The sequence below is a fragment of the Bemisia tabaci genome, chromosome 8 (genome assembly GCF_918797505.1).
Source record: "Bemisia tabaci chromosome 8, PGI_BMITA_v3".
Lineage (NCBI taxonomy): Eukaryota > Metazoa > Arthropoda > Insecta > Hemiptera > Aleyrodidae > Bemisia > Bemisia tabaci.
This window is the reverse complement of record NC_092800.1, coordinates 22,967,714-22,993,474: the sequence shown is the minus strand read 5'-3', so window position 1 is coordinate 22,993,474 and position 25,761 is coordinate 22,967,714. Positions and strand designations below refer to the sequence as shown.

The 25,761-nt window shown below is 41.0% G+C and overlaps 1 protein-coding gene across 1 annotated transcript in view; it reads left to right on the top strand.

Annotated features, from left to right (window-relative positions):
- Positions 1-25,761, top strand: part of LOC109032592 (uncharacterized) — a 215,295-nt gene that overhangs the window by 156,234 nt on the left and 33,300 nt on the right. Inside the window, exon 4 of the mRNA XM_019044808.2 lies at positions 8,046-8,156. Coding sequence (XP_018900353.2) covers positions 8,046-8,156 — 111 coding nt within the window. The remainder of the gene's footprint in view (positions 1-8,045; positions 8,157-25,761) is intronic.

The following is a 25,761-nucleotide window of genomic DNA, read 5'->3' as shown; positions in this document are numbered from 1 at the left end:
AACTATAATTAACCCAAGAGTTAATTTATCCTATTTCAAAAAAATCTGTTTTTCTGAATGCTTCCATCAAACTCTGAAAACCGTTCAAGTCATAAACCACTTTTAACAGCCTTGCATACTTAGTTCAGTAAAAAAAAAGAAAGAAAAAAAACGTTTGACGAATTGATCCCATTTTGATTAATTTGAGCAAGGTATCGACCAAATTTCCTCACCAATAGTTGGGGAATAATCCACTGCGCAAACCATGACCTATCCAATATCTCAACGAATGAGCGAAGAACGATGAAGCCGTCCAATTTTATATCAGCAGTGTTTCCAATTGTAATTACGTCAAGGGATAAACATCAATCCCGAAGGTGGGAAAGTTTTTGGCGCAGTGCCTTCGGTAATTTGCGTAGTCGGTTCGGGCCACATTAGCATCACCCAGGGAAGCATTAACGCCTTCAACTGCGACTGATACCGCACGCAATGTTCGACTCCTCCGCGTATCCGCGTCGCGCGTCGCGTCGTCATGCTCGAGACTTCGAGAGTTGTGAGTTGAGCCAGTGGCGTGGTGTCCTTTGCGATATATCGATTTATCTGCCATTTAAACTTATGGGAATGGATCGATAAACAGAGTGTTCCCAACGAATACCTTAATAATCGATTCTTTACTATACCTTCAAATAGGGAAATATCGATAATCGATCATACACGCCTCGCCATTGCGCCCTCTCTACTCAGTAACTGCTGTGGGAACCCTGCGACGGTTTTTGCGTTGCACGGCAGGATTTAGCCAACCCTCGTATTATGAGCAGTAGTAGTAGTAGTAGAATGAGTTTACTTTTACGAGGTGCCTTAACATCGGAGGCCATTTACACCCAAGAAATAAAAAAATAAATACTCAAATGAATAAACAATTAGTTTCAACACAACAAAATTGAAGAGCACGCCGATATCGAGGTCTAAATCAGCTGAGAGCACATCGATTTAGAAACTGAACAAAAATAAAATTGATATCTCGATTGCAAGAATGGATGATTTTGGAGGCTCTAAGATAGCATTTTAGGCCACCTCCGCCATCTTACATTTTTGAATTTTGAAAATTTGACTAAAAATGCGACTTTTTCAAATGAATGTACCACCTGGCATCGAGTTTCACAAAAATCGATCGAACAAGAGGCGAGAATCCGAGATATTATTTAATGCAACATTTACCATCTAGGATTTTTGAATTTTCAAAATTTGAGTTGAAAGTCAAGTTTCCCGTCAAAATATTCCACACGGTATGAAGCTTTTTAAAAATTGAGCGAACAGGGGCCACATACCGTATGAGCATCATGACTCTATCAGCGCAGCGGTAAACGATACCAGTCAATTTGCATAAGGCAGTGCGCCTTCATTTTCATCTGATACTGTGCAATACTTCTGAGGCGGAATAGTTGCTCAGAGCGCCTTCGACGTTATCGCTTCGACTCAATGGCGAAAGATCACGATTACCGCTGATATTTCACTCGAGCGCATGTGCAGTTACACATTGTCTTATCGCCGACGGTGAGGTATAAAACATTCATGCCTACATTTGCGACGTTGCAAGTTTTCCATGGCCTATTTTTATGCGTAAACCAATGTGAAAACTTTAAAATCTGTAATTATTTCTTTGAGATAAGATGAAAAATATTATTTTAATATTTCATTGAAGTCTATTTGTATCCTTTTTTCAAAAAGGGGAAAAAGCCGTATGAGTAGGAACCTTTGAACGAACAAAATCGGATCTGTTCATTTCCGTTTATCGCACTTATGTTGAGTGACTTATTAGATCACATTTAGCAAAAAGTAACCAGCGCAATTACAGTGTTGTAAAAAAGTTACTTCTTCATAATTATGTAAAAAATCTCTCAGAATAGCAAATATTTTTTGCTCCCTACCAAAAAATTGTTGATTTTAAAGGAAAACAACTGCGTAAATTTTAATACTGTACGTAGATTGAGTATGTTTAAAAGGAAAGAAGAAGTTGCATAATTTTGAAAACACCGAAATCGCGCTGGTTCCTTTTTGCTGAATGCGATTCAATTGCTAGAGGATCACGTAAATATTTCCATTCATCATCTTCAAGTTACAATAAAATTGTATACATTTCGGAATTCATATTTTACCATACGCTTCTTACTTTCACCGTTTATTTATGTTTCGCTTTTCTCAGCGTTCGGAGGGAGAGCTTTCAAACCCGATAAAAGTGATTAATTCGCAAAAGCGTTGTAAACAACTCGCAACGAATTTATTTCGAAAAAAAGGGGCTGAAATCAAGTTCATTAGAAAATTAGGGGAGAGTTGTATGATTCCTTCTTCAAGGGAAGGTGTAATAAGAATAAATAACACGGCCCGAGAAAAGGGGCGCGCACAAAAATGACGGCGGTACCAGTGCAAAATTAGGGAGTGCGCTGAGTAAATGTTTTGTAGCCGCGGAAGTTTTTCTCAGTTTTTTTCCCGAAGGAGGGAAGTCGGCCGATCCAAGTGAGCGCATTCACCATTAAAGCGCTGGGAGAGCACAGTTTTCCAAGGCAAATTCGAGGCGAGATTCCCCCTGACAGGTTTAATTTGGGTGTTTATCTCCTCGAGAATCTTTTCAGGCTAAGTTGCAGCGGTAGACTGCCGTGCTAAGGAAAAACGCCGTATGAACATTCGATAGTTGCCAAATTTTATTCGATGAAATGTTTATTATTGAGGAAATTTATGAATATTTTTCCTTGAAATTTTCAGGGACTTTAGTTGAAATTGCGAGGAAAATTATGTGATAAATTAGAAGAGGAATATTCGTAAATTTAGCCGAAAATACGTGTTTTATCAAAGGGAATTTGGCAACGCATAAAGGTTCATACGGCGTTTTTCCTCAGCACGGCAGCAGATAGAAGAAGCCTCGCATCTCAGTGCAAAAAAAGTCAGCCTAAATGTAATTTAATGTGGATTAAACTTCCGGCCGTAGCACCTTCTTCCGACAACCCCTCTCCCGCCAAACTTTCAAGAGTTTGAATTTTCTTTCCCTTGATGACGGTAAAATAAGTGAAAATGCTGCTTTTTCTCCTTATTTGGGGGGATGGGGGAGTCTTGTCCTCCACTTACCTTCATTGATTAAAAATCGAAAATGCCTCCCGAAACCTATCGCCGCGGGGGTAGTCTAAAAAATTAATGTCGCGCTCAAAGGAAAGTTCTCCCAAATGATTGAAGTTTTTCGGGGGTACCTTCACGCTTTTTACGGGATTTAATTATCGCTTCCTGCCTCTCTCAACTTCTCGTCGGGAAAGTCAACACTTTATCGGATGAACCTGCTAGAATAAAGAAAAGAAAGTTTTTCCCAGCCCCTGAAAAAGAAAACGAAGTATCGAAAGAAACGGATAGCAAAGTTCTGATGCATAAACTGTAATGTTCACAAATAGCATTCTTGTGGATTCGGATGAAACGACACACACGACTAAAAACCGAATGAAAATGATCGTTCTTAAAATCTGTCCATACAATGAAAGCAAAAGCCCCTGAGTTGTAGAAAAATAAATTGGAATTTCGGAAAAAAATAAATAAATATAATAATAATAAATTGGAATAATTGGAGTTCCATCTCTTGGCTTAAAATTAAAATTTATCCTATTTATAGCAGGCGCATTCTGATATATGTAGATTCCTAGCGTAGAATCTTATTAATTTTGCTGAAAATATATTAATGGAGCTCAAAATTCTTTGAGGAATTCAAGTGAATAACCACACTCAAGCTGTGCATATGTTTAGAAAAATAATTATTGCACATTGAATGTGTGATTATATGTGATTATGTTATATGTGAAGGTTATATGTGATTATCAATCTGTATACTGATCGTAAATAGCCTTTTTTTATTTTTTAAAGTCGTAGAGATGTTAAATTATCAGGTTTTCTTGCTTCAGTCCCTCACATTAAAGCTTCTATGTTAGTTCCTAATAGGTGAGGGAACGCTTTTTTACGGCGTATTTTAGAAAAAAGCACGGGCACCCCGCGTTCTTCTCCCGAATTGTCCAAGATCAATACTCGTCATTTCCCTAAGTAGCAAGTATTAGATTTACGTGCAGTGGCGTGGTGTGCTTTGCGATGTATCGATCGATATGCCATTCAAACCTATGAAAAAAGATCGATTATGAGGGCGTTCGCAACGAACACCTTAATAATCGATCTTTTACCATAGCTTCAAATGGGATACTATCGATAGTCGATTATCACGCCTCGCCACTGTTTACGCGAACCGGGCTTCTCTAAGTGTGTTCGATTATAGATCCTTTCAAATCGAATCAGTAGCGTGTAAAAGCGACCGGGACATTCTTTTACAAGAGGTGGAAGGAAAACTTACATCATAACCGTGAAGGAAACGAAACCATACTTTTGATTTACAGAGGAAAAATAGCGTCGGGGAAGTCTCATTGATCATTACTTGGTGCTCGCATCGTGAACTCGCAACTTTTCTGCGTTTTTAGCCGTTTGCGCCGTGATTTGTGGCTTTGGCCCCTCTGGAAAATTGCGCTGTCGGCTTCTCTTACTTAGTTTTAATCGCCGAATTCTTTTCAGATTCAAACACTTTAGACATTATTAATGAGTTACGTTCAAGTTCGAGAGGAGAGAATCTTACAGAAATTAGAATTAAATCAAGTGAGAACGAAAACATTCCAACTCGGTTGCTCGAAAATGCTCAATCATTAAAGACAGTCAATTTTTTGAGGGTCATTTAGGTTAGCGTATCTGCTCCAACTCAAACTTAGAAGGTTTCCTTGATTTCTTAGCTCTTGGCACCAAACACTTTCTTCCTGGACCACCGTCTTCACCTACCGGCAGTTGTGTGTGCGTCTTGATTACTTTCATTTTTTTTGAGTTGGTGTGTTTTCGTTCTCACTGACTCAATTTTTATTATAACTAACTAGCCGATGTGTGCCTCTCCGCCCAACCCAACCTTTTGCACATTACCTACATGATTTGAACTGTCGATGAGATGCTACGAGAGCCTTTTCACAAGCCTCTCGACAACTACTGAAAAGAGCCTCCCAAAATGTTATTATTTTCAGGAACGCGGTTGAAATGAAATCTTGTAACGATAGAAGCCTGCATAATCTTGCTTGACCTCAGAACTGGTTTAGCGGCACAGAAATTAGTGGAACGTCTTCACTTAAGAACTACTCCGAACTTATAGTCATTTTTTAGTGCAAAACAATGTAATGATTGCAACGCCGGACCATTAAAACCAACTTTGAACTGAAGCTAAAAGTTTTACCTAAAGCTCGTGCTATCATGAGGTTTCGGTTCGGTTTCATTTGAGCCCTTTTTCGATGAAATTTTCAGGTTTCTCTGCGGGATAAGGGTTAAAAAGGCCCTCTCTTTTTTCTTTTTTTGGAAAGCTCTCTCCTTTTGCAGTACCATAACTTAACCCTCAAGATCTTCCTCTTGTTGACTGCTGAACAACTTTTTTTGCCATTCGTCTGTGAAGCATTTGTTTGAGAAACTAGCTGGTGTCATTAAAAACTGTGAAACCCGAGACTCATAAACACTGGAGTCACATTAAAAGTAAAGGGGGTCAAAATTGAAAAGTCAACTATTTTTAATCTATTTTTAATTCATTGAGGTATAGTTGAGTTTTTAATATTGACCCTCTTTATTCTAGCTGGTGTCGCTTAAACTTGTTGAGACAGCTATCAATACTAACTCAACTGCTAACGTAAAATCAGACTTCGGTACGACGGGTTTGCACTAAATACTCGTGGTTCGCGCATTGGTCGACAAAAATTCATAACATAGGTCAAAACCGGAGCCAGCAAGGGTTATGGACACGTGGAAGTCAAGTAAACTCGAAGATATTGCTTTCGGTTTTCTGGCTGAAAAATCTGGAGCATCGCAGGCCATAAAGCGGCTAATTAGTCTAAATTACACATAACGAGGCAAAGGCGAGGGCTTTACTCGTAGTTCCTCCTTTGAAGCCCCCTTCACTATTTCATGCGTTAGGACCCCTTTAATGCGCCAGAGCCCTTATGCTTCTTTTTTCGAAGCTTTTTGTCGGTAGTCAGCGACACTCCTAAGCCCATAAAACCTCCCCTTCCTCGACCCTTTTCTTTAGTGAGCTGAAGGGATTACAGTAAATTGCAAGCTTTGTGTATCTTTATCTACCTACCTTCGGATAAAACATCCGGCCAGGAAAGGGGCAAAACACGGTGGAACTTTCGGAAAAGAATGTGAGCTATACAGTAGTGCTCGAGATCCCTATAAGGACGTACGAAGGGACAAGTAAGCCAGTACCCTTGACCCTCCCTCATTTGTCCCTATTTCAATCGAGCCTAAAATAAGATCTTAATCTAAAATAAGATCTAAAATGATCTTACCGAGCGTCCAATGGGCTCATGGGGAAAATTATGCGTTTTTTAAAATTTATTTTTCGCTTTTAACAAGAATCCAACTTTAGAGCTCCTTTTCTATAGAAATTAACGGTGCCTCAAAGTTTGAAAAGTAAGAAATTAGGAACAGAAAAGTGATTTGCCTCGTTTCCAAGTTGAAAACGGCGATGCCCATGACAAAAATGTAACTTCTTAAGAAACTTTAGCTGATAAACAATTTTGTGAGCAATTTATCACTTGTCTCATTTTTCAAGGTTTTGCAAATTTTGGAATCCATGTGCTATTAAAATGAACAGTGATCTGATGAAAGATTTTGAAAAACGGTTTTTTTGTGTGTGTGTTTTTGCCCAATGTACTTTACACTCGTTCAAATATAGCTTTCATAGCTAACTTGATTCTTAAAGTTTCTATCGCGTACGCAGTTTTACACTTACGTTTTCTCCAGAGAGAACGCGTACGTGATGGTTTTTTTTCGTATTTTTACCATGGCATCATAATTTCCGAGAATTTAAGGAGAAAGTCAGGTTACTTTTTATGTCTCGGCAAAATGTATACCAACGCAAGATATTTATAAGTGGTTTAGGCTGTCCGGTTGCATTTCGCTCATGATGAAGCGACCAGTTTGCGTGTCATATAATGAGGTTTTGATGGTTGCATCTTTAATATGAGAAAGATTTAGATCCGGTCAAATGCCAAGTTCCCTGCAAAATATGTTTTCTTTTAGTAAGAGGAAACTTTATTTCTCGCAAAAGAAAAAAGAAAAAAACAAATTTATAAAAAAATTATGTTGACAAACAAAATTAAATATGGATTCCAGTTGGTTCAAAAAGAGCTTTTAAAATAATCGAACTTTTCTTCATTTATTCTCGAAATTAGTCAATTGAAGTTTATGATATAAGTACACATATTTCTATGTTTCGGCATCAAGGACAGTAGACACATCTTCAGAATATTTTCAAAAGTCCCTAGTTTTGTAAGTGGAACAAATACTTTGGTTTCTCATTAGAGTTAGAATCGACGCTGCAACGTCGTGCACCAATTTCGTAGGAACTTACGTAGTAATTTTCTTTGGTTTTAAGCGCTGAATTTGAAAGTGACCTTAATATTTTTCAGTTATGTCAAGATTTCTGCAAAATTAATATTTTCCCACAAAAAAGTAGGCCTTTTTCGGGGAAAAAATTGATTTTCCTGAAAATTGTCGTAACATTGGGTAAGCCTAGGTCGATTTGGGACTCGTATGTTAAAGCTCCTAGGAGTGCTATCGCACATGTTTTTTAATTCTTTTTTTCGCTTTTCTTTTATCAAAATCACTTTAATCAAATAAATTGTACTCCTATAAATCACGCTGTTTTCAATAGTAGTCGTCTAGTCGTAATCACATTCTTCTACATTGTGTTTTCACGATCATTTTAGCTTTCCCTTTACCCGTTTACTTTACGATCAACGTCCGTAACAAAAGTTGTTATACCCTCAACTAAAATTCATGTTCCCTATCTTGGAAAATTAAACATTTTAGACCTTTATGACAAGGTACGGGACACTAAGCTCATTCCCGAGATCTTCATCGAAAAGTTCCGAGACGTGGGCGGCGTCCGGCTGCCGAACTATGTGCGACACGTCAACGTTTGTCTAAATCGAGAGATTAATGTCGCTACGCTTGTTTTGTCGCAGGAATGTTTGGAAGTTCGCATTCTGGAGCTGGAGGAAAGTTTGGACTTAGAGCGGAAAGCCGTGCAGAAGGAGCGCCAAATCAATGCCAAACTTCAGCGGCAACTTTCGAGGGTAAGTGATGAAAACTCTTCCTCAGTTTTGAGTCAACTTTATCATCCGTCTACTCACCATTAATTCTAGTCTGCTTTACCGATTAACTTGCATGTTCCGCTCTGCCGAAAATAGTATGATTTTTTGCATTGAGGTGATCGACGGTTGCCATTTTTTGTGCCAGAGCGACGTGCGATTTATCGCATCAATTCGTTCCATAATTTCAGCTACTTGTCATTTTTTTCGAATTTCGAGATCGCACTTCTGTTTTCATGAGACTAAAGAATTCATGTACAAAATCTGACAAAAACTGGAAAAAAAAACACATTGGATCTAGAGCCCAGACTCTTGAAAACATTGACAAGAAAAAATACTCTTGATTCAATCGGATTTTTGCTTGAATCAAAACGAAATCCGCTTAAATTAAGAGGCTTGGTTCTTAATTTAAGCTATAGATTCTGATTGAATTAAGAGTACTTTTTCTTGCCGATGTTTTTAAGATCTGGACTCTAGATCCAATGTGTTTTTTTTTTCCAGTGAAGAAATTAAACGTAATAAAGGCAGGGTTTTTTTAGAGGAAAAATATCGCATTCGATACTGATATCAAAACTGCACTCTACTGCTACTACTACTTTGCTCTCGAAACTAAGCCCCTTCAATTGATGTTCATTTTTCTGAACGGCATTCGTATTTAAGAGTGCATTCTCATGCATTGTCATGTTGAGCAGTTGTCTCCTTATGCTGCCTTTAGCGGGTGATGATCAGGCGAGCTCAATGATCGACAGCGGCAGGAAGCTAGAGCGCCTTCAAACCACTGCATATGCAACACGGGCAACCGTTGAGTAGATATAGTTGTATCCAGGGTCTAGGCGTTCTCTGAGACTTCTCGTCACGTTCATGCTTCTCTCCTCTAGGAGTGTAGGACTGTAGGTGTAAGGGAAAAACAAGAGTTGTCGGCTGGTTTGTTATTCGTATGTTTTAAAACAGCGTAAGTAAACAGTCATAAAATCGTTGAAGACTTCGTACATCGGAGGTAGTAAGCTTTTATCCAATAGTTTAGTGCACTGGGTTGTCAGCCTGAAACAGGCAACATTGCAAGGAGGAAAGGAAAGAATTCTATCCTCCCAGACGTCAACGTTTCAAGAATTTTCCGGCAAGGGAGGGGAGAGATGGTACAGCTTCTGAATTTTTAAGTATGGCATCCAGGACCGGGGTATACTGGCATTTATCAGAGAGTGATAGATCTCCGGAAAAATTAAGGAATCCACACTCTCTGGGGATGTTTTGTCCGGAATTTTGGCAGCTTGTTTTGCCCGAAAGATGGCGAAATTAATAGTTCCGCTCGAAAAATGAAATAATTTAATAACTTATAAGAGAGAGAAAAAAACTCTACAAATTTTCCCCGGTATAAACGGAGGAAATCCAGAGGAAACTCTAAGTTTTCATCAAGGATTTTGCTCCATGAAGCTACTATCGGGGAACTAGGGAATTCAAGAAAAATAGACACCATAATTTTACATCTTTCAGGCAAAAGGTATAAATTTTGGACTTCTTTAATTTGTCAATTTTTTATAATCCATTTCTTCACCAGTCCACTCCATTGGAAAAAAGTTACGGGTTTTATAGACATACCGTCCGTTCTGGACACAAACTGAGAGTGCCGGGCGCTGAGGCAATAGCTGTTCCGGTGCTACACCCGGAACTTTCGGCCGCTAAGCCTGGAACGTGGACGGTATGTTGTATGTCTTCACAGCCCGTAAGAATGGCTCCCACACCAATGACGGGGTGTGAATTATCGATCATATATATTTCCCCATTTGAAGCTATAGGGTAGAATCGATTATTGAGATGTTCGTTGCGGACATCCTGTTTATCGATCTTTTTCCATTGGTTTAAATTACGGATCAATCGATGTATCGCAAAGCATGCTACGCCACTGATTTCTACAGCCGGAGTTTTTTTTTCAGTTTCTCCGTGGAGGACTTCAGCTCTTTACAGACGTTACATATTTAACGCGTTTTCATCGTCACGCCCGACTTTTTTATTTTTATGATAGAAACAAATCGATTTGATGAAAGTACACCCATTTCTTAAAGTTATGACGCGGATGATCATCTCAGTCGGCGCTTCATCGCTTTCGCTCCGTTACGACTTCACGCAACGAGCCCTGTACAGGGTGATCCAGAAGTCTTGCACCACCAGCACCAGGCATCAACCCTGTATAACTTTTGAACAATCTCAATTAGGGACTTGAAATTTTGTGAGTTTTTTGTGAGCTCGCAGGTCAAACGAAACGTCTTTTGGAATCCCCCAAAAATTTTAAAGGGATCAGCCTAAAAAAGGACAGGAACCCTAGGAGTTAAAGGCATACTGCCGTACTAAGGAAAGACGCCGTATGATCATTAAAACTTTGTCTAATTTCTTCCTTGAAAATATTTATTTTTGAAGGAAGTTGAGAACATTTTTCCTTGAAATTTTCAGGTATTTAAGATCAAATTACGAAGGAAATTATCTTTAAAATCGGAAGAAAAATATTCAGGAATTCTCCCAAAAATTCGTGTTTTGTCAAAGGCAATGTGGAAGCGTCTGAAACTTCATACGGTGTTTTTCCTTTGCACGGTAGTATACTGTTGCCGTGCTAAGGAAGAACGCCGTATGAGCCTTTAGACGTTGCCAGATCTTCTTTAATAAAAACCGAAGTTTCTGTAAGAATGTTGAATATTTTTTTTTTTTTCAAAGTTTTTAGATAATTTTATTTGCAATTGGATCCAAGATATCTGAAAATTTCACGGAAAAAATATGCTCAACTTTCCTAATCCACGTTTAATACGGAGAAATTTGGCAACTCTCGAATGTTCTTACGGTGTTTTTCCTTACCACGGCAGTATGAGGGCGTGTGCGGCACTTTAGGAACTCCCCGTATTCCCGGCGCCCCCCTCAATATTTACGAGAACCCGAAATCAATCCGAAACTCGCGGAAAACCAGGATTCGATTATCCCTCTCGGCGGCTCCGTCAAAACTTATGTCATGTCGGATGTGTCGTGCTCTATGATCGTTTTCCGGCCGTCCAAAAGGGGGAAAATCGAGAAAAGCCAACCGTAAACTCCTCTCCGCGGCGCTTCCTTTTGTTTATGGACCTCCGCGGCGAGTCCTTCTTCTCCGCTTCTGGTTTTGCCTACACCGCCCCCCTCTCCGCCCCCCGCTCCCTGCGGCTCCGGCCAGAGAAAGTTGGGAAACAGATTATGCGTATAGATATTTTTCCCGGGAAGGCGTGGCGGGGTGGGGCGGGTCGAGAGGCGAGGGGTGGAGGGGTGGAAATTGGAGTGTAGCATAAATCGAGGCTGGCGCCGCCGAACTGGCGAAGTCGATTTCCAAGACGCTTCTGGATTTCAGTCGATAAAAAGATTAAAATTACGGGTGCACTCGCCGATTCCGCTGTTGTCAACTCGTGCTGAAAAATCGCGCTCGGGAAATTAGAGGTATGAGTAAACAGCGTCGTCCCAGAGGACTGATTATCAAATTGATAGACGAAGAAGACGATGGAAAAATGGAGAGATCCTGTTGGTGGAGAGTTGGTTACAATGGACAAAGGAGGTAACTAATAGATTTACAGCAACCCCCCCCCCCCCCCCCGAGAGACCCTGTAGTTAGTGCAGAATTTTATCCCTGAGTCTATAACAAACATCTTTTTAAATCTTTAAGATCGTTGTTTCCCGTTTTGTCTTCTTTGCATATCAATTTCAATAATCAGTCCGCACGACTGTATGAAGATTCCATCTTCCCTTGATTGCAAGTTTCCAGTCACCCTCGAAACACAGGGACTTCAATTGGGCGATTAGGGTAATGAGTATGAAAATTAGCATAGAGAAAAACAGTTTTCTCCCAATAAATCGTAATGAGGAACATCGACGAAGTCAGAGGGTGGTCAGGAAAGAATTACCCAAATTTTGTTTTACTATATTTTTGCCAGTGATGCACCCAGGAGCGCAGTTAAGGAGAGATCCGAGGATGATCCGAATTAAAGTTTTTTTCTTTCAAAAACCGTGTGCGTTTTTCAGGATTTTTTGAGTGATAGATCCCTTCTTCGTGAGAAACTTTTGATCCTACACCCACCCCTTACGAAAATTTCCGCGTGAAATCTCAACCTAGGAATATTTTCTTCCCAATTTGCGCCCCCTTAAGTCAACTTCCATACGCATATTATCGCTCCTCATTAGTCTATATCGGCCGTAAGGAATATTTTTTCAATCTTTTTTCCCTTACTAAATCAGATAATTTTTCCCACAATCAGGCAACATCGTAGGAGACCGCTGCCGGCGACTACGGCGCGAATGGCGGTGCCTTTTCTTCGGGAGAATAATGCTCGATTGCCCCAGTCCCGACTGCAACTTTTGCCAACTTGTATCCGCGTATTTATTATCGCCTCTCAATCCTATCAATAACCCCCCCCTCCCAGTCGGGGGGGGGGGGGGGGCTGGCTCTTCGACCTAGGCTCACGGTGTGGATTTAATTAACTCCTGCGTTAAGCGCCGGGGATTTTCTCAGAGGCTCCTCCGCCTGTCCCCCGTATAATCTGAGGAGTGCCCGGAACGTCTCTCAATCAGGATATAGAGACTAAACGATGAATAAATGTGAAATGAAGGCGGAGAAATGGCCGATAACTTCGTTATACTGCTCATTGCGAGTCGGGCCCATTTTTCGCCCCTGAACGATAGGATTCTGACTTCAATTGGCTTCGTAAGCCTCGATAGAATTATTATCGGCCCGCTCCACCCATCATTATAACGTGTTTTGACGGTTTGTCGTTTCTGATTGTTCCGCGAATAACTCCTACAATTTTGTTCGCAGAAATTTTTGGGGATGATGTTGGTTGGTTTCATCCATGTTTGGACATGATCTTGTACTTTCGACACTTAAGGGGCTGGCCATCCCTAAATTACGTAACGTTTTTTTTCGGAATTTTTGACCCCCCCCTCCCCCTTGTAACGCTTGTGTGACATAAGTCCCTATTCTTTATCACGTAAAAACCAAATGGACTGTAACGCTCTTCTCGATACCCTGGAGAGTTACGTAATTTAGGGACGGCCTCCAACTTGAATGGATTAATATTAATTAATAATTAATATTGATCCTTTTGTTTTACATCAGTGTATCAGCAACTTTAAACAGCAACTTTCTACGTTCATTATTAACTGAGATGTAGCGATTTGAAAAAATTCGGTCTACAATGTCATCAACCGCGGTAGTGACACCCTTGGTTTCTTTCACCTTTATTTTATCTACCAGTGAGACAAAAATTTGCATTGGTTATTCAACGCGAAACTCGGATGGAAGCAAAGTGAAAGAAACCAAGGGTATCACTACCGCGATGGATGACGCCTTTCAACGAATGTTTCAAAGCCCAATATCTCGGTTAACATTGACCCTAGAAAGTTGCTGCTTGGACGGATCTTATCATTTTTAGCTGATCCACAAGGATCTACCATCAAAATACGATTCTGTGACCAGCGCAACTGACTCATTTTCACTTTTTTTCTTTTTCTTTTTCTGTGCTGGCAACCCTGAGAACGCAGGGAGCAGGGGCTCCTTGTCATTCACCTCAGAAATCCGAAAAAAACTCGGCAAGCTAATCAAGCGGGGCAGCGGAGGTTTCCCTCGATGAGCGCCCGGCCCGGCGAGTAGTGCGTATTGCGTCGTGCGCCTGCGTGCCGATCATCGCTGGGGTAACTTCCTTTGTTTCCAGAGATTTGGATAAGCGATGCCCGGCCCCTGCCGCCGCTCCGGAGTCAGTCTCGACCCGCGACCCTTTCGCGACCCTCGCTCCCGTCCCGAGTCCCTGTGCGCGCCACGTGTTTACGTCGATTCCACTGGCGCCTAGCTTCTTATGCAACCCCCTTATGTAGCCCCTAATTGTATGCAACACGCGTGTAGCCCCTAATTTTATGCAACCCGTCGAACTCGTAGATTGTTTTCTCCGCACGTGCGATTTGTACTGGTGCTGAGTGCGCTCTATTGTGCGCGTTTTCGGTGTTGTTGTTTTTTTTTTTTTGGCTGGTTTGAAATTTAGTTGGTGTTTCTTTCTTTGGTGAAAATGGGGGCAGTGCGACGATGAGCTGGGGCTGAGCTTTAGCAAGCCATGTGGGCTTGCTCTCCTCTCCAATCAAGGTTCGGAAAGTTTTCATTTTTTGGTTCTCGCAGACAATTTTAGGAAAACGACTGATGTGGATAAATATACCCAGACACACGAAAAAACTTAGGCAAAATCACTAATTACTAAGTCTTTCATTTTTTTGGTTCGTTACAATGTTTCAATGTCTTCTAAAACTTTTTTTTTTTTATTTTTTTTTATTTAGCGCCCAATGGATAACGTGTTCGTCGTAAAATGCTGCTTTCTCCGCAGTCGTGTTGCCTTTCCTTTGGTTGTCCTTCACAAACTTTTTAAAATAAAGGGGGGGGGGATAGAGCACATTTTAGAACCCTCTGCATATATTAACTGTTGGAAATTGACTCAAATGGAAATAAAAAGGAAAATAGGGGGAGAGAGACGAGGAGAGACAAAATTAAAAGAATGAAATGCAGCAGAAGAAACAACCAGATTACTTGAAAAGATATTACAGTAAAATATTTTAATACAATACAGCTTAAAATATTGACGGTCTATTGAACCGATGAAAGGTGTTGCAGCTTAATCTGAATTCTCTCAACAAACGTTAATTCCTGTTCTGCCTCCGTCAAAGCAAATCCTCTTAGAACTTTCAGCGAGGCTGACAAAATTTTTAGGAGTTCAATGGAATCATGTTTCTGTCTCGCCGCCGCAGCGCGACTTTGTTCGCGGTTACACAACTTACTTAAACTCTCGTTGCTTTTCTTCAGTTTCCGTTCGTCGGAACTTTCGTGGTCGCGGAAGTTCGCTGGAAGCGAAATCGAAGAACGGAGAAGTCCACCGGCGTTGATGCTGTGGCGCGGAAATTAATATCGGATTCGCTGTCAAACTTGGTGGAGATTATAAAACTTGTCTTTAATTGAAAACGAAAAGCCATGCAAGCGTGGAAAGAAATACGTTACGATCGGACCGTAGAAGTAGTGAAAAATCCGTGCAGCCAGAGAGGAAAAATGTGTCACGGGCCGATTTTTCTCAGTTAAGAACCTTGGAGTGAATCCAGAGTGACCCGGAGTTAGGACCGAGTTTATCAGGTACGAAGAATGAAGAGCAACTTAATCAGCCAAAACACATAATAAAATAACAACTCATTATGGGGAAAGGCTGCAAAAAACAGAGGATGAAGGAGAAACCCGGAACGTTTCGAAATGTTACCATTCCACCATCGACCGGATAAAAAATCGAAAAAATAGTTAAAAATGAGTCGTCGATTCGCTGTTATTGCGAAACCGAGACTGAGATTTTTTTTTAACAGGGACGCAACCAAGTCATATTTTAGGAAGAAAATTAGGAGAAGTAGTTTGAAATTTAATTAGCTTAAATTTTCTTCAGTTATAAATTTAAAGCTGAAACAAGTATTTTAAGCGTGAAAATAGTCGTTAAACTCTCTTCATTAGTTTCTGTTAAACTCGATGTGAGTGCGGAGTAGAATCGGCCCTACTTGCGGAATCAACTCCGCTCCTACTGAGTGGATGTCATCCCTTATTCATGTCAGCCGATTTTTTTAGTGGCGATATAGAATCCGGAGTGAAAAACGCCCCGAAGTTCACTCCCAGATTTCTAAGAGTGTAGAGCACATGCACAATTAGACTGCATTTTGCCATTTGGATCAATAAATTCTGGCTCATCTGAAGAAACACTCATGTGCATGGGGAAACTAATGGAACATATACGTTGTTTTTACACCGGGCCGGAATTTATAGGTCCAAATTGCAAAATGCAGTCTAATTAGTAGTTCGAATATTTTCCCACAAATCATTCATCAGGATATTATGAATCCTTGGACTGTTAGGTCGCTGGAATTATTTCCGCAGAGGATCGCGAGGCCCACTTTATGAATGTTCGGTCTAATAAAACGCTCATTTAATTACTACTCTCTTCCAGTCGCTTATGAATTCATAGCGACCTTTTATTTTCACTCTCGAAATGTGATAAAGGCTAGGGAGTGAGCTGTTGAATGACTTCTTTTCCAAATCGTAAGTGACTTTTTGCGTGCGGCACTTTTTCCTCGTCAAGCCGGTGAAATGAATAATTTACGCGTATGGCCCATCGTAAAAGCCTATTTCAACGCCTGTTGTTTTATTATTTTCAGTTCACGTAAATACGTCCTCCCCCTCTTTTTTTTCGTACATGAGCTACTTAAGGGGGCGTTGTAATACGGTACAACGATTTTACCTCGGTCTAAGGCTACGTTACGAGAGGAGGGCACAAATGGTGGTCGTCTTACGTAACAATTAGGAAGATACGAAGGAGGAGAATGAGATAAGGAGGAGGAGGAGATTGAATTGGGAGGAGAAGAGAGAGACGAAGAGGAGAAGATGAAGGAAAAGAGGTTGCGAAAAAAATTTTAAAGGAGGGCAAGAGGTGGAGAAAGAAGAAGGAAAATGAAGTAGGAAAGGAGGAAAAGAGGGACGAGAATGAAGAGAAAAGAGAGGAGAAGAAGAAACAGAGGAAGAGGAAGAAATCGTGAAGGAGAAGAAGAAAAAAGACGGATATTGTGTAATTCTATGGAAAGGAAACATGTTTATGGCCCACTTTCGTCCAAAAAGCATAAGTGGATCCTAGCCTACCCCCCCCCCCCCCCGGTTCGAAGTGTCTGTATCCGCCTACGTCAAAAAGGGAAAAAGATTCAGGAGGTTTAGGCTTGCTTCTGTATCCAACTACACGTTATTGATGCAGAGATAGTCAAGGGTTGTGGAAGAATGTGTAACTGCAGTATAGCTCAATGTTGCCCCGTATTTTTTGAGCGCCCCTAATTCGAAAATTCAAACCCGCGTTTAAGGGTTCCGTTTTCTCCCGGGACGAACAACGAAAAACGCATCGCCTGCGCATCGAAACCACAAACCCGCGGTTAAAATTTAAAGGAGGGAAGGATACCCACAGCAGCGTGGAAAGCATCTGACTTTTACTGCGGTGCTAAGGTAAAACGCCGAATAAACATTCGAGAGTTGCCGAATTTCCCTTGATAAAACACGTATTTTTGACAACATTCATGCATATTTTCCCTTGAAATTTTCAGATATTACAGATCAAATTGCGTACAAAATTGTCTGAAAATTCCGGAAAATAATATTAGCAATTTTCCCAGTAAATTCGGTTTTTATCGGAGGAAACTTGGCAACGTCTGAAGGCTCATACGGTTTTCTTTCTTACCACGGCAGTATACTATAATCTTATCCTCGTCAAAAATTTCAATGCGAGGGCATGTTCGGCGCGATGCCACCGGGGACAAAAAATCGGAGAGCGCTGATATATCGTGTGTGCTGGGGGAGCCATTATGCTGACGCTGCATCCGAGCCCGGGTCGTCGCTCGTCGCGCGTCGCGCGCTGCTCGTTTGTCAAAAACGGCCACCGAACCAACGTTTCCCGAATTTTTCCACATGAACTAAGGTGACCCCCCTCCCCCTCCCTCTCCGAGCGTCGCGGCGCATTCTCTTCCTATCATATTATTTTGTCACAGCTCCTCGACGACGTTCCGAGCAGGGGTGGGGGAGGGGGGTTTGGTGGCCCCGAGGGGAAAACTTGCTGACGTTACCGAAATCGTCCGTAAAGTGGGCTCCCGGCCACTTTTCCCCCGATCGCTGACAGGAATGTCGTACACGAGCGGTTTTGTGTTTGCCTCGTGGGGGGAAGGAAGGTTTTCTCGTGGGGGCGTTCGGTGATTCTTCGGGGGTGACGTGTCGTACCGTGATGACGTAAATCTGTGTTTGGCTGACGTAAAGGCGTAACTGCACTTTGGGACGAGTGTTATCGTCCATAGAAATCTGTTCTTCTCTGAACTTACGAGGGAATTGACTTGTGCTATCTGGTGAGGGCAGCGATTGAATTATGATGGAATTCGGAGGCAACTTCGGGTTTCAGCTGGACTGCATTTTGCAGTTGGAACTACAATTTCTGGCTCAGTTTTGGAACAACGTATATCGACGGTGAAACTACCAGACTACGTACCTTGGTTCGCGACGTTTTAGACTTCCTGTCATGCCTTATTTTTTAAATGGAAAACTACTCAGCGTCCATTCTGAAAACTTCTGTGTTTTTTCCTCTCTATATAGAAGAAAACTGTGAATATTTCAAGAAATGATATTGATTTGTTCTCCCTCAAAAAATAAAATGAGGACGGAGACTTATAAACACCCTGTTTATCGATCCTTTTTTAAAGGTTTAAGGGCAGATCAATCGATACATCGCAAAGTACGCCACGTCACTGACTAGTAACTTCGAGATATAACAAAATAATTAGTACGAATCGGCCCAGTTATATTCATAGGTTTTTTTATCATCCAGAGATATCTTAAAAAAGACGGAGTTCTTTGAAATGAGATTCACCATGGCTAAACGCTCGCTTCCTGGGAACCTTCAACCATGTGGCCGCGGTCCAAGTCGCAGAAGTGCAGCGAAGGAAATAAGTCTAAAAAAGATTTTTCGCTCGCAGATCCTTAAGCGGCGTTAGCGGTGGAAAGTTAAGTCAAGCTTTGATTTATACTCACCGTCGGCCACTTGCCGAATGCTGCCGCGTTTAGGAAAAACGCCGTATGAACATTCGAGCGTTGCCACATTTCCTTCGATAAAACGTTTATTTTTGAGGAAAGTCATGAATATTTCCCCTCGAAATTTTCAGGAGCTTTAGGTGAAATTGCGAACAAAATTATCTGAAAAATCGGAAGGAAAATATTCATAAATTTACCAGGAAATTCGTGTTTTATCGAAGGAAATTTGGCAACGCCTGAAGGTTCACACGGCGTTTTTCCTTAGCACGGCAGAATGGGAATCTCAAGTTCCGAGAGCTTAGAAATTCGGCGGCCCCAAGTTTCGGGAATAAATTATGGTCCGAGCCGAGCGCCGGGGGCCCTGTCGCAGGGAGTTTCCAGAAATTAAACGGGGATCCGAGGAAAGTTTATCCCGCGGAGCCTTTTACAATTTATTTGTTTTTGTTTACATTGCGGAGGAATGTTTTCGCCGTTCCCACGCAGGTATCAATTTTTTCAAACGGCCGCGCGCGTCTGTGATGTCGTTGCAAAGTGAATTGATGCAGTATGTGCATTCGAAGCGGGAGCGGAAAGCTCAGCATGCACTCTTGCCAACATTTTTTGCTGGAGCTTCTTCTGAGTTTGAATGTGGGTCATCACGGTTCAAAATGTTTGAGCGGTGTTGTCATGTGTTGCTTTTTTTGTAAATGGTAAAAAAACATTTGTTGTGAAGGACGGATTTCAATTTATGTGGTGCGTCAATGTTTCCAGTCCAGGTAATGAAAGTTTCAGGGTTGCTATAGTCAAGTAATACCGGGAAATTTCAGGGAATTTTAAAAAGTTAGGGAAAATGATGGAAATGTCAGGCGAAAGTCGTCAAATCACCTTACTTTGCTTTCTTGTGTGGGTTTAACGTTGCAAACAACAAATTATGCGTGACAACTATTTTTAATTATGTCTTTTTAGAGATCATCTAGCATTTGTTTAATTTTCTGGGATTTTCACCAAAGTGTGTCAGGGGAATCAGGGAAATGACGCAGGGAATTCAATTTTCCAACTTCTGTGGCAACCCTGTTTTGGAACGCGGAACGGTCAGGGGGTGGACCCCCTAGTTCAGTAAGACAATACAAATGTCAGTGCGCCTGAAAATAATTTTAATTACCTGAGGACCTACAATTTTGGTGTGATAAATGAATCGAAAACAAATTCGGCAACAGAGACCGTTCAATTATTATTAAGGGGCTCATACCACTATTCAATCACCTGAGAGCTGGTGTTGCCTACACAAAAAATTGAAGGCGAACTTATATGACGTTAAAGACTCTTTCGGTTTGATAAAAAGTCATTTTTCTTGTGTTCTGAGTAAGTGCATGTCATTTCCACGACGATACCGTTATTCGATTAGATCAACATCTCAAAAGATTTAGTGTATTTTAGCGTATTTAGCGAACGTCAAAATAAGGAAGATTTGCATTTCTGGAAACTTTTTGAAGGCTAGTCTACGTTGCAGAGATTCTAACCGATCCAACTGAATATTCCGGAGAACTTTCAAATTACTTAACTTTCAGTTGTGTCTCGTTCATTATCGATAGTAAATGGGAGCTTCAAGTTCTACTAATTCCATGGCTTCGTTAAAGAATGTGGAGCAATTATTTTTTACTCCGGTTTGGTGAGTTTCGTCTCCCCTTTTTCGTCGCTCCTTACACAACGCCTCATTCTGTTCTCATCGCTTCCTTTTAATTTCGATACTTTCTTCGTCAGCTCTTTGAATGAAACAGCTTCAGTCCTCAAACAAAAAAGTCCCCCGTTCAAAAGTGCGAGCTTTTTCGCTCCTCGTCGACTCGAAAGTTTCGTCGCGTCAAAGGAGGACGACCTTCGAGTCATTGTGGAAGCGAGCTTTCCGCGGCGCTGCCCCGGTTTGAGCAATGTGATTTCAATTTGCGGAGAGGCGCTTTGCCTCCGCCTCTCATCTCAAACCCCCGCATCGTTGCCATATCTACCACTTATTTTCTTTCATTTTAAATAAGTAAACCCTACAGTGCTCCCATTTCCCGGAACTACATAGTTCCGAATTCCGGAGCTTTTGAAATCGCCGAAATGTTCCGGATCTTTTGCATTTTCCGGAACTTTCTTTGAACTCTTGAAAACCTCCAAAAAGAATCCCGGAACTTTTGACGGACATGGAATGGGAGCACTGATACCCTAGACACAAAGTCGCATTTTTTCTGAAGTCGTTTTTTCCCGCATGAAGAAACTAACTCCACTCCAAGGTTGCAAAATTGATCAAGACAATGGATCTTTTGCACGCAAGAGATACAGCCAACGGAATACATTTTCCAAGAGTAAATTTCGCTCGAAAATTACTTTGAGCACACTAAAAAAGTTTGAAATCCAGTCCTTAGCGTGTAATCTGCTGAGTTCTTTAATCGCTATGGACACGAATTTTAATCCGCACGAGGAAACCAGGCTTATGGCATACCCATGGTTTTGAACAGGGTGCCACAATTAGGGAATACCGGGAATAGTCAGGGAATTAAAAAAAAATCGGGGGAAAACCTGTAGATGGCAGGGGAAATGACGAAAATGTCAAGGAAAAATTGACAAGAACCTTCATTTGCTTTCTAGAATGGGTTTGACGATTTGATCAACAAGTTATGCCCGGAAACAATTTCCAATTAGGTCTTTTTGACTGTGTGGCATTTCTCCAATTGTCAGGGAATTTCATCAAAATGTGTCAGGAAAAACAGGGAAATGTCAGGGAATTTGATCTTCTAGATTTTGTGTCGACCCTGAATTAAGAAGCTCTGAAGTTCGACTCATTATGATAATTTTTTATCATTATTTTACGTCGTCTCTTGCTATAAAATTCAGTCAAACTAATTTAACGAATACATGGGTATAAACCAGTTTTTGCATATTCCATCTAAAAAGTCATATAATTTGATTATAGGAACAACAACATGAGTGCTGAGAGGGTCACGGCTACTCAAAGGCAGGCAACGCTGACGCCTAGACGGCTTTTATCTCTCCCAACTTTTACTTTTGTGTCGGGAAAAGTTGCTCTTCAACCGCACGCCAGATTTATTGTCCTATTATGCTAATTCGCGATCCATATAGAAAAGGCATCCGCCTTCGAACCCGAGATAAAGTTTTTTCCCCCAGCCATCTCAAGATCTCTGTCACCCCCGCCCCCTCCGCCCGCCGCGGTTCTCAACCCCCTCGCGAGGTTCCTCATTATGCGTTTTCTTCGGGTTGTCTCTTCTTTCGTCGTCGCTGGAAACCGGTGCTAAGTTCCGATTTGCCGTTGCTCACCTGCGTAATGATCGTTCGATCGTTATTAATCGATTAATCCCTATCTAATCAATGCTGTATATCGATAATGGTCTTTTGTCAATTAATTGTTTATCGTCATTAATCGATTAATGCTGTTTATAGATAATGATCATTCGTCCAATGGTCGTTCGATCGTCAATAATCGGTTAATCCCTATCTTAGCAATGCTGTATATCGAAAATGGTCATTCGTCAAATGATCGTTCGATCGTCATTAATCGGTTAATCCCTATCTTAACAATGCTGTATATCGATGATGGTCATTCGTCAAGTGATCGTTCGATCGTCATTAATCGATCAATCCCTATCTTAGTAATGCTGAATATCGATGATGGTCATTCGTCAAATGATCGTTCGATTGTCATTAATCGATTAATCCCTATCTGATCAATGCTGTATATCGATAATGGTTGTCGATCGTGATGATCGTTCGATCGTCATTAATCGATCAATCCCTATCTGAGTCAATGCTGTCATGATCGATAATGGTCGATTCGTCAAATGATCGTTCGATCGTCATTAATCGATCAATCCCTATCTTAGTAATGCTGAATATCGATGATGGTCATTCGTCAAATGATCGTTCGATCGTCATTAATCGATTAATCCCTATCTTAACAATGCTGTTTATAGATAATGGTCATTCGTCAAGTGATCGTTCGATCGTCATTAATCGGTTAATCCCTATCTTAGTAATGCTGTATATCGATTATGGTTATTCGTTACATGATCGTTCGATCGTCACTAATCGATTAATCCCTATCTGAACAATGCTGTATATCGAAAATGGTCATTCGATAACGGTTCAGCAATCGACCAACTGCTTCCGTCACGTTTAAATTAATTAAAACGCCCCTTTACGTTCCAAGGCTTTGTTTTCGCGAATATCTTTCCAAAGAAAGATTATATCTACGCGCATAGGGTGACGTTTATCCGCCATTATTTGTGCTCAAAAGGCTTATATTGCTCATTCTTTTGGCGCAATTAATTAACTGCGTTTATGCAAAAATAATCTATCTGTTAAAAAGGCCATGCAAATGCCAGAGAATTTTTCAATTCGGAGAGACTACTACCTCATACGCGCAAAGTTCCCATTAATAGAACTTAGTTGAGAGATCTTTTTTTTATTTTTTAAGTCAGGGATTTCCTTTTTCGTGTTCGTTCGCCAGCCTGAAAATCGTTCGAAGGTGCGTCCTGAAATTCCGGCCGAAAAGGTGGCAACTTGATACTGCTGTCCATCGGAAAAACGCTGTCCAAGCGTTCAGGCGTTGCTAAATTTCCTTTGAAAAACTCCGAATTTTTCGGGAAACCTGCACTGGAAAGAAAGAACACATTGGATCTAGAGTCCAAACTCTTAAAAACATCGACAAGAAAAAGTACTCTTGATTCAATCAGAATCCAGCTTAAATCAAGAACCAAGCCTCTTAATTTAAGCGGATTTCGTTTTGATTCAAGCAAAAATCCGATTGAGCCAAGAGTATTTTTTTCTTGTCAATGTTTTCAAGAGTCTGGACTCAAGATCCAATGTGTTTTTTTTCCAGTGTGTGTATTTTTTTCTCCCGATCTCCGAAAAATTTCTTTCGTAATCGCAGTAGCTGAAAATTCCAAGGAAATAGATTCATAAAATTTCCTTTAAAATGAATTTTCACGGTGGGAAATTCGGCAACATCCGGATATTCATACGGCGTTTTTCCGTAGCACGGCAGGATAAGGCCACTAATTACCCCTGAAAATGAACCCCTTGGCGACCCAGATACCGGAGGAAGGTAGATCGTCGCTCGCCGGATAAAAGGGCGTAACTACACTTAGAGATGAGCCTGGGAAAGCATTGCGTTATATGGACGACAGGGTGCATCGCGAAGTGCAGTTACGTCGTTTTGTCGGGAGCGCGACGAGATTATGCTAAACCGAGTTAAAACACCGAGACACGAATGCTAATCCTCGGAACACGGACTGCATCGCCGGAGACACCTCAGACCGACGAATCCCCATCGCATCAAGACAAGACTTGGCGGTTTCGAAGGAGGCGCTGCGTCGAAGCCCTTCATCGACACGTCCCAGTCATTTCGGTCGTACATGTTGTCGTCCTAAGAAAAAATGCGGCCTGGACGTTATGACGTTGCTAAATTTCCTCGAAAAAGGCAAATTATTCCGGAAATAATGCAAATATTTTTCTTCAAATGGAATGAAAAATTCAACGCCTCGATGAGAATTTGATGTGTAATAAAATTGTATTCAAGCTATCAGAAAATATCGATAAAATCTGTAACCAGGTTTGCCACAGTCAGGGAATACCGGGAAAACCGGGAAATGTCAGGGAATCTTAAAAGGCAGGGAAAACCGGGAAATGTCAAGGAAAATGACAAAAAGGTCAGGGAAAAATATCAAGTCACCTTTATTTGCTTTTTAGAATTGGTTTGACGTTTCGAACAACAAATTTTGCTCGAAAACTATTTCTAATTATGTTATTTTGGCCATCTGGCATTCCTTCAATCAATTGCCAAAAAATTTCACCAAGGTGTGTTCGAAAATCAGGGAAATGTCAGGGCATTTCATCTTCTAAATTCTGTGGCAACCCTGAATTAAGAAGCTCTGAAGTTCGACTCATTATAATCATTTTTTCTCTCAAAATCCCAAACTAAGTTTCCTTCACGCCCAGACGTTTCATGGTCTCATTTCATTCGATTAATTTCATATCGTAAAACCTCTTGGAATCTTATCGTTTCACTCAATCTCACCTTATGAACTATCCCTCCTCGAAATTTCATAATTGAGCTTTCGCTATTTTTAGCGGTTTCATGGTCTCATTACGTCCAGTCAAAGTTGTGTTTTAAAATGTCTCGAAATGAATTTAATTTCAAGCAAGTTCGTTTTGTAAATTATTTTTCATTCCTGAAATTCCTCGTCGTTCCTCGTGACGGCAACGCAGAGCCGCGCGCCGGCTGTCCCGTTTGACAAGTCGCTGACGAACGGAACTGACGGAAAGCGAGCGTTTTCTTGGCACTTGCCGACTGCGACGCGACGCGGCGCGACGTCGCACAGTGGATCGAGTCAATAGGAGAGGTCGGACAAAATTTGGAAACTTTAAACGCTTATAACGCGTTTATACAGGGTGTCGATAAGTCCGGAATTTCCGGAAAGCACTCGACAAAAAAACACACTGGAGTCCAGACTCTTGAAAACATTGACAAGAAAAAAGACTCTTGATTCAATCAGATTTAAGCTTAAATCAAAAGGAAATCCGCTCAAATTAAGAGACTTGGTTCTTGATTTAAGCTAAATCTGATTGAATCAAGAGTCCTTTTTCTTGTCAATGTTTTCAAGAATCTGGACTCGAGATCCAATGTGGTTTTTTTTTCCAGTGAGACCAGAAAAGTACTGATTTTTTAAGGCTGATCCGGAAGTACCGAAAAAGTGCGGAACTTTCGTTAAAAGGTCCGGAAATTTTTTCATTTTTTTGGTCATTCTTGAGCGAAAAATCCAAATTTTTGACATTTTTCGAATTTCGTCAAATGACGGTACTGAAAAAATACTGCATTTTCTGTTAAGGAGGTACTAGATTTTTTGAAGAAAATACTGTAAAAGCACTGATTTTTGGCCAGCCTGTATTAGTAGACACCCTATCACACAAAACTTTGAGGTTCTAAAAGTGGCTCTATTGGTTTCC